Below are 13,538 nucleotides of genomic sequence, written 5' to 3'. Positions count from 1 at the left end.
TTCCAGGCATTCCTTTTGCTAACCACACACCTGGCTGTTTCTCTGCCGTGCCGGATGCATTCGGAATTGGACTGTTCTCAGGGTTCACCACCCAAATCACTGAGGTTCCTTCCAAGTGCAAAAGCAACACCCTGACACTCAAAATACCCAGTGAACCCAAACATCAGTCCAAATAAACAGCCAAGTTTAAATCAAATTGATATCCATACTCCAGTTCCTAAACCCACAAAGTACCGAGAGAGCTTTACTTTTACATCCTCGTGAAGTACAAAATTCCACGCGTTCCTGGAGCAGCAACCAGCCCCACACTCTCCAGGTCAAGCCCTGGCACCAAGATAAAAGTGAACAACAACAACAACAATAGCACAAGATAGTTCTGCACCAGAGAGTGGAGCAGAGTTGAAGTCCCTGGCAGGGAGCCCTGCCGTGCTCTTTGACAAAGTTCAAGCGTTGAACAGATCTGATCTGCAGGAACACGAGAATGGACCTTTTTAAACCAGAGTTAGGGGGTAGGTGGGGGAGTTTCACATTAAATTTACCCAAAGTAAGAGATTTGTTATCTTTCAGTTAAAAGGATGTGGGAGACATTGTCACGCTGTGTTATCTCAACCAGGGAATCTCTGCAAAATCTCCCAACAAATGACCGAATTTAGAGAGGACTTTTCCTCTGTTAACTGGGGTTAAAAGGAGTGAAACAACACCAAAATAAGAATACAGCTTCTGAGAGGTATGCAGAGGAGAAATCTTTACAGTGTGTTCGTTCAGGAAGCAGAGCAGCTTTCAGAGAAGGAAGGAGCTGGAATTCCCACTCATGCACAGCCATGAGTCCAAACCACCTCCTCTTCTTTCAACAGAGAGAGGAGGAAACTAACTTTTCCCTCCAGGTGGACGAAGTTCCTGGCCTTAAGCAGAAGGAGGGCAGGTTTAGATTAGAAATCAGGCAGAAATTCTTCCCTGTGAGGGTGCTGGGGGCCTGGCACAGGGTGCCCAGAGAAGCTGTGGCTGCCCCATCCCTGGAAGCGTCTGAGGCCAGGTTGGGATAGAGAAAGGTGTTCCTTCCACACAAATCACCCTACACAGAACCCTCAGCAGCAGAGGCAGAGCCAGGGGACGATCAGGCCCCACAGCAGGACCCTGCAGACAGCCTGGAGCAGCGAGGACTCCATGCAGCAAAGGAGAAATCCTTTGTGGAGCAGCCCCGGAGGCGGCAGCAGCCCTGCAGACCCCACAGCACATTTGTACCTCCCTGCCCACAGCTGGGGTGAAACCACAGCAGCACCAATGATTTCACAGGATCAATGCTGCACAGTGCAACCTCCCAGCCACAAACTGCTGGGCTGGAAAGGAGTTTTTTTAGATTCAGAAGAGGCTCAAAAGGATCTTTCATTACGTTCAGGACTCTATGCAGTCAGTCTAGGGCTGGTTTCTAAGCAGGCATCTTGTCCCAGTGCCAGGCTGGGCACACTCAACCACTACTGTCCAGGCTAAAATTGAGGCATTTGTCCAAATTTCCTTTAGTAGATGATTAGTTCTGCTTAAGCATCTCCATAACTTACTGAGACAACACACTGAGAAGTCCAACCAGTGTTAGGAGCAAAGGGATAAACTCTGTGGGCTTCATATGAGATAACAGCTGAACTCCATCCAAAAATTTGGCTTTCAGCTGATACAAGTGGATTGTCAGGTGACTCTGTACACCCATGTCATTGCTTATGAAACCAGAGCCCTGATGTACAAACACTAGAAGACATCCAGGTTTTGTTCTATTTTAAACAAGAATTTGATACAAGATACCGTCTTGGAAGCTAGAAATTAAATTTAGCAGTAATCAAGAACAATTTATTAAACAAAACAGACAGGCCCAAAGTACTTTCCAAGTGGCATTTAGGGAGGAGTTACTGAATCCACCACCAAAACTTCAGAAAGGAGCATAGCAACTCTTTAACAGCTCACGACAATAGGAGGAAAACTGTATCCTAGCGGGACTGGTTGGAAGTGCTGATGGAAACTTTTGAACCCAGAGACAACACAGACAATAAAAAGGAAAAAATGGCATGCTTGGTTTTATTATTAAAGGTGCAAAATGCAGCAAAGACCCTCTGAACACCCACTCTGTGTGGTTACTGTCCCCACACACCAGTTTTTAAGCGCCGATGTTCCACACAGCAATTCAAGGTTCATTCTCAGAGCGTGGCTTTCTCAACCCTCCAGAGCAGCAGCCAGCTGGCACAGCTGAAGGTCTCCATGGATCTCCAGCAGCAGGAGAACCCATAGTGCACAACCTGTCCCAGCAAGAGTGTTTTTACCAAGAGCATAAACACCTCACAAGATCGATAAGGTGCCCTCACAAACCCTTTGGCAGCTGAGTAAATCCTGCGTTTTAATCGTAATTGTTCCCTGAGAACTGCTCTGCAGAAAAGCCCCTCACCTCAAACACAAGCCATCTCTGTTTTTATCCTGTGGGAAAATAACCAGCAAACAGAAAGATTTTTGGCAACTTCTTCCAAAAGATATGCTCCCTTGGACCTGCACCTTGTGTGACCCGCTGGCCAAAGTGTACAGAGCTCCCTGTGAATTCACCTTCATCACTTCACCAAGTGTGGTACCTTTGTGATCACCAAAAGGAAGCTGGAAGCAAGACACCTCTGTTCCATTAACTGACTGTCACAGAGTGACTCCAGGCAAGTTGTTGAACTTGTCTTTGCTGTTGTCTTTGTCTCAGTTTCTCCATCTGTAAACATGATTTAGAAATCTTCTGATGAAAGGGACAACCATCCTGAAAAGTATTTCAACTCATCTGAGTTTATCTTAGAAAAACAGCCTATAATGCTGTAACTTTTTTATTTGAATTGGCATTTCTCTCCAATTTAACTCAAAAGTCAAGTGCTCCCCAAAGTGACTGCCAAAGTAAGCAGGTTACAACAGAGGTGCCCAAGGTTGCACACCTATTGCACTGAGGTTCTCTGGTGCCAGGCACTGTCCTGGAAGTTTCTTGCTCTGCTGTTGTCCATTCATACACTCGTGGTTAGGTGCTCATCCAATTTCTTCTGTTCCTAATATATAGTTACAGTTTCCTGCTTCAAAATTACCTTTTATGCTGCCAAACCATGACAACTGGCAGGCTCTGGAAAGGTAACCCTCTGTAAATTTGCTTTAAGGTTTTACATCAGTTGTGCAAGTGCCAGCTGGCTGAACATGCCCAGCAGCCTGACCATGACAGCGCTGTCAAGTACAGACCAGCATCCCCCTTCTGCCCCAACCTGAGGGGTTTGGTTCTGTGTGTTCCCAGAGGCTTCTCCCTGAAGGGGGAAGGGAACCACCAAAAAAAGGAGAGATTACAATTCCTTAATCTGCACAAGCAAAGAAACCAGTAAAACACAACAACAAGGATTAGCTGGTTGTGTAAATATCTACTGCTGGTCAGTAAATCTTTCTGCAATCAAGCATTCCTTCAAAAGCAACAAAGCAAAGGTAGTGGGGGATTATCCAGTAGAAACTGGAGTGGGATTTACACTGTCCTGGGTGTTCCTGGAAAGGGATGGCACAGGCAGAAAGAGCAGACCTCCGGGAATAGGGCAAACAAATGAAGGACACGTGGGAGAGTGACTGACCAAGAAGCTGTGATCTGTACGTGAAAAGTGCCCAGAGTACAACAGGAAAATCCAACAGGCACATCCCACGAGTGGAATGCAAATCTGCAACACCTAAAAATAAAGGAGCCTTTCAACAAGGAAATACCACGACCTCCAAAGCCCAACTCACGGCTCATTCACAAAGAATCAGGAGTGGGGCAGCCCTGAGACCAACCCTGAGCTCAACCCCGAGCTCAGGCAGCAGCAATCACATTGAATCTTGCCTTATCACCACATTGCAGGACTCCAATCTTTACTACAACCACCACAATTTTCTCTATCCAAACCAAAAAAATTCCAGTATGGAGCCATTGATCCTACCCACTGCCAATTCTTTGGCTACATTTAAAGCAGCAAATCCCATGCAAAGACAAAACAAGCAAATATTGTTCTTGCTCTCAACAAACAGGGCCCAAAAAAACCACACACAAGTGAAAACTTTAAACATCTCAGTGAAGACATTTCCATTCTCTGAAAGCCAGGACAACACAGACAGTACAGGCAAGCTGCTTAAGGAATTTAGGCACAAGTATTTCATTAAAACCACAGGAAAACTGAAGGGTTTGATACAGATAAACATACAAGAGGTCATTAGAAACAGAATGCTGTAGCGTGTCTTGGCACAACAAACAACAACATTTGAAGCCAAACACGGGTATAAAGCTGAACCTTTGGATTATCTTTGGAAATGACGGGGTAGAAAGATTGGAGAACTACTTATCCATACCTCATATGGCTGGCCAGGCCATCCTGAGCGTTTGGAAGTCCGAGGTCTGAGAGGGAATCGGAGCAGACGGACACAGGGGACAAAGACCTCTCCTTCTCCTCCAGCAGATCAAGTTTCACCAAGGAGCTGGTCTCATCTTCCGAGTTATCCTCTGACACGGAGCCAATAATGAAGCGGGAGTGAGCGTTCACATCCAGGGCTTTATCAGCTGGGGGAGACTCCTCCATGGCTCCCACAAACTGGGCTCTCAACACTGGAAGGGGCAAAAGAAAGGGGAAAACCAGACCTGAGGTGAATACCTGCCCTTGGAGGACAAAGAGGAGGACAAAGCAAGGTTCACTGGTGGGAAATGCAACGTTAAAAGGTCAGAGCTGAACCCTGAGTCCGGGATCAAAAACAGCTCTGCTCTAAGCATTTACTTCTCTGTTGGCACAAGGACTCTGAGATCCACAACCTGCAGAACCTCCCACCTTACACAAAGCTGCAGGAGTCACTTAAAGGAAAAAAAAAACCACTAAAAAAAGCCCATATACCAGACCCAAAACCTATAGACAAAGGCAGGGAACTCTGAGTATCAAAAATCGTAGGATCAGAGAATCCCTGACTGGTTTGGGTTGGAAGGGACCTTAAATCTCATCTCATCCCACCCCCTGCTATAGGCAAGGACACCTTCCACTAGACCATGTTGCTCCTGGCCTTGGACACTTCCAGGGATGGGTTTGAGCATTCCAGTATTCTAGCAGGGAATTAAAGCATTTTCTTCAAAATTAAAAAAATAATTACAACTGAGAAAGAGCCATGAGAGATGTGGAAAACAAAGGAACACCCCACAGCACTAAGGTGGGATGGAGAATAAACATTTGATACCCCCTGCTCTGCCCAGCTTTTCTGCATTTATACGACAACTACACCCAGCTGGAAACACATCATTAGGAAATGAGAAATGCACTGACCTCTTGTTATCCGTGCAATCTGAGCAGTCAGCCACCTCCAAAACGAACTGGAAAAGAAAAGAATTAGGAAGCAAATATTAGTGTTATAATGAAGCATAATTCCATGTGTGTTTTCCTGTTTATACCACCAAAACCGTCCTGAAAAAACCACAGGCACACCAAGGACTGGTTCACTTGCTCCAGGTACAGATTAGCCCAGGAGCTGAACCTGCAGTGCCCAAGTCCAGCTGTGGCACCTCCTGCTGGTCCGTCCTTCTGGAATCTTCCGAGAGACCTGACCGTCCCACCTGCCAGTTTTGTTTCTAAAAGGAACAACGGGTTGTGCCAGCACTATCCACTCATATCAAACCTTTTCTGTAAGCTTCTGCACCTGATTCCAGCCGAGTCCCAAGGAGTAAATCCCAGTGAAAACCTCATCAGCCCTGCTAATCACAGCCACATTACACCAAGCACAAGGACACAGCACAATCAGCTCGACAGGAACACGACGGCTCTCGAGCAGCACAAAAACCTGGCCCGTGGTGTCACACAAATGGGACATGATGGTGCCTTTAATGCCCAGACAAGCATTTATAGCCAGAGCAACCCCTAAACACCACGCTCCTGCTTTCCATCAGTAACCGAGAATTAAAAACTCATCCAACTGGCTCATGCACTTTTGCCATGAATGTACTTGACTGAATTATTTAGATCAAATCCTGTGTTGACATCACTCCTCCCACAAACTCCAGTTGCCCTGGGGCCACGGGCACTTCACTTGACAGAGGCATCATTAACCATTTTATAACTGAAGAGCCCCAAATATCTGTCTGACATGGACATTAAAAGCATTAAAAAACCCTTTTTTGAGGGTAGAGATGAGAAGAAGGGGAAGCATGACCAGAAAGTCTCCCTGTCCACCCGTGATGTGCAAACTAAACCATGCAGGGAGACTTCTTCACCTGAGGTGCTCAGATGGCACAAACCGAATTTTGTTTGTGCACGTGAAGATGCAGACAGTATTTACGTGTATATTTATCCTGGCATCAGATCACTCCTAAAGATTTTCATCCAGACAGATTTACTGCTGGCACAATCACCAGTGCCGAAGAGGCTGGGATGCAGCCAAACTAACTTCAACCCCGCTTCACTGAAGAAAAACCTTCTCTAATTTCAATAACTAATATATTAATATGCAAGTTTCAAGGCCTTTTTTTTTTTTTTTTGGAAGCAGAGGAACAGGAAGCGAAGTGTTTCACTCAAGTGTTCCATGAGAAACCATCCACCTAAGGCCACGCACTGCCACACTCACACAACTTAACTCCAACACCTTGTTTGTCCAATTCAGTTCCAAAAAAATCAGTTGTTATCCATGAAACCCCACTCAGATCCATTTCCCAAGGCACTTCCAAGCCCTGGGAGCCCAGTCCCACAGCCAGGAGTTCCACTGGGTTGTGCAATCAGCGTTGAGCTGAGCGATAAGCTCGGCTTGTTCTCAGCACACCGAGAGTCCTCGTTCATATTTAAATTAATTTCAGCATTGTCTGGGGCTAAATTACACAGGGACTTTCTCAGAGATCCCCTCACTGGAGCCTCTGGATTTCAGTGCTGTGAATGGAATGGACAAGGCTGTACACTGGTATACTGTATATATAGAAATAAAGGTAAATTTTACATATATATAGCTATAGGGGTGAATTATATATAAATATAGAGGTGTATTACATACACAAAAATACACTTATATTATCTATACAAGTATAGAGGTATATTTTACATATACAAATACAGGTATATTTTATATATACAAATTTGTATATATATGTTATATATACAAATAAAGGGGTATGTTATATGTATACAAATAGAGGAGTATATCATATATATACAAATAAAGGTGTATATTATACCTATGCACCTTGCATATTGTATTGGCTCTCCGAAATGCAGCTGCCACAGTTCCATTTTTACACAAGCACCCTGAATTCAGCTGAGCACCAAGACAAGTTTCTGTGCCACAAACAACTGCACAACTGTTTGTCTTAATAATAATGCTGAACTAGACCCTAAAACCCAAAATTATCCAGATCCTCAGCTATGCACAGCCCCTACACTCTCTTCTGCAGGTGCCAACAGCCTGTCAAACAGGTAACTTCTGCAGAGACTGAGAAGAACCTGGAGTTTATGGAAGGATGAGGATTGAGAGCTCGATCCTGTAAAGATGTAAGGACAGGTAACAGCACTGAGCCTGCTCAGCTGCAGAAATACATTTAGGCACAGCTGGATCTACACAGACTGAGCCTTGCTGTGCTCCCTTCTCCCGGGGAAATCAGCTCCAGCTCCCAGCTCTGCAGCTATCCAGGCATTTAACGCCCAAATCGTGTCCGTGCTACGAGCAATGAAAACTCCGCAACCCAGACTCAGAAGGTGCCGTGTCTGGTTTTGCCTGAGGAGAAGCAAACCCCACATCACTCCTCCACAGCTCTGCTGCTACCATTAGTCACATCTTTGGCTTGACAGTGCAATGCACTTGTAAGAACACCAGACTTTAGAAGTTTTATCACAGCTTCACTTTAAAATCACTATTAATATTGTAAGATATGCCCAGGCATGAAACTTGGACAATGACAGCTGGAAATTAAGGTTTCTTATTTTTCTCTAAACCACCCTGTTCCAAAGACAAATCCACAACTGAAGAGAACATCAGTATTTCAGTGGGCTCTTTGAAAGAACAGAGTAACACTTCTACAACATTGCTATGGCATATAAAAAGGAAATCAATAAAACTAGTTGTATTCAAATGTCTCCTGATTAAAGCCCAGGGAGCTGTGGCATTGCTGATCAACATGAATCACTTTAAAATGACGAAATGGATTTGTGCTCTCACAGCCCTACCTGGAGGAACACAGAAAACAACGGAGCAAAAAAGGTAAAACCAAATTAAAACAGTCGCTTCTCCTGAACATAAAACAATCAGCAGCGTGCTCACCTATACCAGGGCTGGGGGGGAAGTTCCAGGTCGGGAGAGGGTGAAGTGATGGTTCCTGCTCTGGACACCCCTTCGTGGCTCCCTGGCCGCGCTGTTTTAATGCCCCCACACAAGCGCTGAGCCCGGCTCGGTGCCAGCTCCACCTGAGCCTGCCTCCTGGTTAATCATTGGGCATTGCTTCACTCCCAGCCCAAAACGGCCTCGGCACACACCAAACACCCTGAGAGCTTCCGTAGGGAAGGCTCCTCACAAACTCCGCGTCCCCTGCGCGCTACTGGGGGCAGTTTGGGCTCCACCGTACGAGAAAGATCCAAAGCTGGTGGAGAGTGTCCCAAGGAGGGACACGAGGATGGTGAAGGGTCTGGAGGGGCCTCTCGAGGAGCAGCTGAGGGCACTTGGTTTGTTCAGCTGGAGGACACTGAGGGGACACTCACCGGAGGCTGCAGCTCCAAATTCTGCTCCCTGTGACAGGACAGGACCTGAAGGAACAGCTGGAGCTGTGCCAGGGCAGAGTTAGGCTGGATATTAGGAGAAAAATAACTACCTAGAACTTTCCACCTGTGGATGCAGAATCACGGGATATCTGAGTTGGAAGGGACCCCCAGCATCATCCAGTCCAGCCCCTGGCCCTGCCAGACACCCCAAAAATCCCACCCTGGGCATCCCTGGCAGCGCTGTCCCAACGCTTGAGGGGGCCGTGCCCATTCCCTGGGGAGCCTGGACAGTCCCCAGCACCCTCTGGGGAAAAACTGTTTCCTATTATCCAGGCTAAACCTCTGTAGAGACCAAAGTAAGAGCCTGTATTTACAGCTATCCCAGTTTGCTAAAACACTCGAGACTGTCTAAATCCCACTGTCTTTGAGAGAATTTGGCATCACTTAAACAGCTTGCTGAATATTTCCTGCCTGCTAAACTGGAACAGACTCCACTCACGCTTTGGGTACTTTCTAACACAGTACTTCTTATTTTAAACTTTTTAAAGAATATTTAAGAGAAGGGAGAGGCAAGAGCAACAATTTGGTTTGCTCTGCCAATTTGCTTTTAAAACTTCACTGGTTTTGAGCATCCCAGGGCTGCTCTCAGCCCCTCGGCAGAACCAGATCCAAACTCTTCCCCAGGATCCTGAAATCCCCCCAGGGATGGCAGAAGAATGAGATGGAGGAAGGATGCCCGGGGCTCCAGCCCCGGAGCTGCAGCCCCCGGGGGGGCTCGGTGCCGGACTCGCCGCCGCCCACGTGTTGTTCCAGGGTGCGGGGGGACCGGCGAGGCCACGCGAGCGACGGGACCGGCGGCACCGGGGGCGGCGCCGACCGCGCTGGCCCGGCCGGAGCGCGCGGTACCGGGAGGGAACGGGGCGGCGGCTCCTCCGGCGGGCAGGGCCGGCCCCGCGCCGGGAGACCCCCGCCCGCCCCCGGCCCCGCTCGGCCCAGCCCGGCTCCGCTCAGCCCGACCTGGCTCGGCTCGGCATCCCGCCATCTCCCGCCGGCACGGCCCGGCACGGCATGGCCCGGCCACCTCCCGCCGGCGCGGCGCCCGGCCAGGTCCCGCCCGCCCGGCACGGCATGGCCCGGCCATCTCCCGCGGCACGGCCGGCGCGCCCGGCCCCGCCCATCCCGCGCGCCGCCGCCCGCCGGTGCCCCGCGCCCCTCCCGGCGCTCCCCCCGCGCGCTCCCGGCGCGCCCCCCGCGCGCTCCCGCCCTCACCTCACGGTGCCGGTGCAGCGGAGGCGCCGCGGGCCCCCGGCCTGGCGCTCCCCGCGCGGCCCCGCCCCCGGGCCCGCCCCCGCCGGGCCCCGCCCCCGGGCCCGCCCCCCGGTGGTGTGATCGGGGTTACCTCGGGTCAGGCCCCGCGCGCGCCCCGCCCCGCGCCGCTCCCATTGGCTGCCGGCCGGGCCGCGGCGGGGGGCGTGACCAATGGGGCGGCGCGGCGGGGGCGGGGCCCGTGGGGCGACGCCCGTGGCCTGAGCGCCGGGCGGGCGCGCTCCCGCGGGGGCGGCGCTGCCACGGCCCCCCCCTGGGCCCGCCGGGGCTCGAACCCGCGACCCCCGGGACCGCCGGGACCCCGGGACCCCGCCCCAAGAGGGAGCGGCACCCAGGGACGGGAGCATCGCTCCTCCGAGGGAAGGCCGAGGGGCCGGGCCTGCTCAGCCTCCAGAAGAGGTGACCGAGGGGACCTCACCAATGCCCATCAGTATCTACAGCGGGGACGCCAAGATGGACCAAGTTCTTCTGGACCAGGTTCTTCTGGACCAGGTTCTTCTGACCAGGTTCTTCTGGACCAGGTTCTTCTCGGTGGTGCCCAGCAACAGCACAAGAGAAAACGGGCAGGAACTGATGCACACAAAGTTCCACCTGAACATGAGGAAGAACTTCTTTCCTGTGCAGTGACCGTGCGCGGGACCCAGACCAGGGAGGGTGCGGAGTGTCCTCGCTAGGGGATGTTCCAGAATGGTTTGGACGCGATCCTGTGCCCTGTGCTCTGCAATGACCCTCCTTGAGCAGGGAGGTGGGACCAGGTGACCCCCTGTGTTCCATACCCCTGACCCACCCTGTGAGCACGGCAGCAGCAGACCCCAGCCCGGTCCCTGCGCACGAGGTGCCCACGTGGCTCGGGGACATTGCCCTGTCCCTGCCTTGGCACAGGCAGGGAGGACAGAGCTGATAACAGGTGGTGAGGACACGGCAAAGCCGGGCCAGGCACTGCCAGCGCCTCTGCTTCTTGTCTTTGACCTTCAGCTGCTTGTTCTGTCGATGGACAACAGTTTAAAGAACCACCCCTCTTCCTCTGTTCCACATTTTGTGTTTTATTTAAACTCTGCGGCATCACAGCATTGCTGAAATTTAAATGGAATGAGTAGCACAAGTTTAAATGCTAATGCTGCTGGATCTGGTGACCTTTGCAGGCTGATCCTGCTGGAGGTGCCAGGGGGTACAAAACCCTAAGGATCTGCACAGAAGTGGGGACAGAAACGGTGAGTTGCCCCTGTTCCAAACTAGAGATAATTTCATTTCCACCAAGGCAGTGGTTAGAAGGTGTGAGACTCTGCAGGAAACTACACTGACCCAGGAGCACGTGGTGGGATGTGTGCCCACTGCAAGCAAGAATTACCCAGCCAGAAAATCCAATCTGGGGCTTTGTAGTTAATAAAATTATTGGGGAAACAGACTATATGTTCTCACATCCACCTGGACTAAATCTGGAAAATTTGGGCATGGACCCTTTATTTACACGTCTGTAGACATAAATATGTAGATATAGATGTGTCTTTTACATAAAGAATCTTCCTCTGATTAAATATTTTGTGAAGGAGCTAAAAGAGAAGGTTTTTGGTGTTAGTTAATAATCTCCAGTGCTAAATCCCAGCTCCTGCAGAAGTGAGGGGGAGCGCTTGGCTTGCTGAGGGGTTGGTCGCAATCACTGATAATAACTATATACAGAACTTACAAAACCAGGGGATTACGACAGGTGCTGAGTTCATCCTGGCTGGTGTTCCCAGAGCTCCAGGCGTGCTACAACCTGCACCTGCACTCTGCCTGTCTGCCCTGCCCAGAGCTTCCATCCAGGCACAAACACTGGCCAAACACTGCTGGGGAAGGGATTGCTTCATACAATGAAATCCTGCAGCAACTCTTCCATTCAAGGGCAAAGAGAGGCACAAACACGTGGAAAAGAACAAGTTAAACACATAAAGCTTAAAAATCCAGCATGGATTTGGAAGGGGCTTTTTTGGGCTACAAAGATGGTGAAGGGTCTGGAGGGGAAGGCATGTGAAGGGAGGATGAGGGCACTGAGGGATTGCTGGGGTGTCTGTGCAGGACCAGGAGTTGGACTGGATGATCATTGTGGGTCCCTTCCAGCTCAGGAGATTCCATGAAATTAAACTAATAATGGTGGTGGAGTCCCCATCCCTGGAGGTGTCCAAGGAATGCTTGGATGTGGCACCCAGTGCTCTGGGCTGGGTGACAAGCCAGGTTGGACTCAATGGTCTGGGAGGCCTTTTCCAACTAAATTATTCTGGCATTCAAGTTTGGGCAGGAATAGCCTGTGTTTTAATAGGAACACATTGTTTCACAGACTTCAGACACACTTTCCAACAGCATTTTTTTGAAATTTTTCAATCATAACCACGTTCTGCTTTGGAGGAGGGATGGTTAAAAGCACATCCTTTACCTGTCCTGCTCCAAAACTGGACACAGTTATTTACTCTCATTCCATGACTTACACGTGCACTGTGAACTCATGCCACTCTGTTTTCTCAAAAGAAAGGAATTTCAGCCTAAGTTAATAAACTCAAAAAAATACAGGGGAAATGTTTTTACCTTTCGTGATGCCAAGGTTCCACCTCTCTTGCCCAGGCTCTGATGACATCCCCAGTGCAAACACAGGACAGATCATCCCAGGTGAGGGGGTCGGTGACACTTCAAGCCTGGCACCACTCATGCCCTGCCAGACAAGGAACAGAGAGAAAGGTCAGATCACTTTTTAAAGCAAAATACTGACACTCCAGCCCTCGAGGCTCCATTTGCTCTTGTTTTAAACATAAACATCTTAAATAATATCAATGCTTATAAGAAAGTCTTCTGGATTCTCTGGATTCTCGGCCACTTGAAATGCCAGCGGTTATTTGGGATTGAACTGATTGTATTTCATCCTTCCGCGCTCGGGGACACACACGTGTGGTTACCGAGCATTCCAGAGCCCGAAGCTCTGGAGGAAAAGGTGATTTCCATCGCCACCGTGTGTCCGAGGCAGAGAACGCCGATTCCACAAAAAACTCCACCCAACAGCCTCGCGAAATCCCACCGGGACTTCGTGATTCACCTGCAGGGAGAGGCCTGATAATGCTCCCACTGATTTTTGCGCGTGTGTGGCCTCTGGGTTTTCTAGGCACAGCTGCCCCAGAGCTGTTGTGTTTCACCGGGGGCTCAGCCTGGGCGCCCTCCCACCCCGCACTGGGCTGCAGGGAAGCACAAGTGAGCACAGGGAAGCAGAAATTATCAGCAAATAATTTCAAATAGCAAGTGAAAATGACCTCATCTGCTAAAACCTCCAAGTAGCAGCATGTGAGCACATAACTCATTCCAAATTATCCACTTAGATCTTCTTGGAGTGCAACTGGAGTGACAAATGTGCTTGGAAAGAGGTTGGGAATGGAACTGAGACCTTTGGGAGCTGCTTCACATGTGCCATTGAGCAGCCATCGGGCGGTGGCACCTTTAGGCCTCTGCTAAACTGGAAACCATTGGAGCAGACTTCAG

General features: G+C 49.8%; 1 protein-coding gene across 6 annotated transcripts in view; it reads right to left on the bottom strand.

Annotated features, from left to right (window-relative positions):
- Positions 1-12,681, bottom strand: part of ACACA (acetyl-CoA carboxylase alpha) — a 104,836-nt gene extending 92,155 nt beyond the window's left edge. For 3 of the 6 annotated variants that reach the window (XM_048324736.1, XM_048324735.1, XM_048324737.1), the window contains exons 1-2: positions 5,313-5,359; positions 4,360-4,612 (exon numbers count right to left, since the gene is read on the bottom strand). In XM_048324736.1, the coding sequence (XP_048180693.1) occupies positions 4,360-4,586 (227 nt within the window). In that variant the 5' untranslated portion in view covers positions 4,587-4,612; positions 5,313-5,359. Of the gene's footprint in view, positions 1-4,359; positions 4,613-5,312; positions 5,360-8,280; positions 8,384-9,983; positions 10,048-12,599 lie in introns of those variants that run through there. The other 3 variants (XM_048324741.1, XM_048324742.1, XM_048324739.1) reach the window with 3 other exon arrangements.
- Positions 12,682-13,538: the final 857 nt, after the last annotated feature.

This window comes from Corvus hawaiiensis, chromosome 20 (genome assembly GCF_020740725.1).
Source record: "Corvus hawaiiensis isolate bCorHaw1 chromosome 20, bCorHaw1.pri.cur, whole genome shotgun sequence".
Classification (NCBI taxonomy): Eukaryota; Metazoa; Chordata; class Aves; order Passeriformes; family Corvidae; genus Corvus; species Corvus hawaiiensis.
The sequence above is the reverse complement of the archived record's forward strand: the minus strand, read 5'-3'. Positions and strand labels throughout refer to the sequence as shown.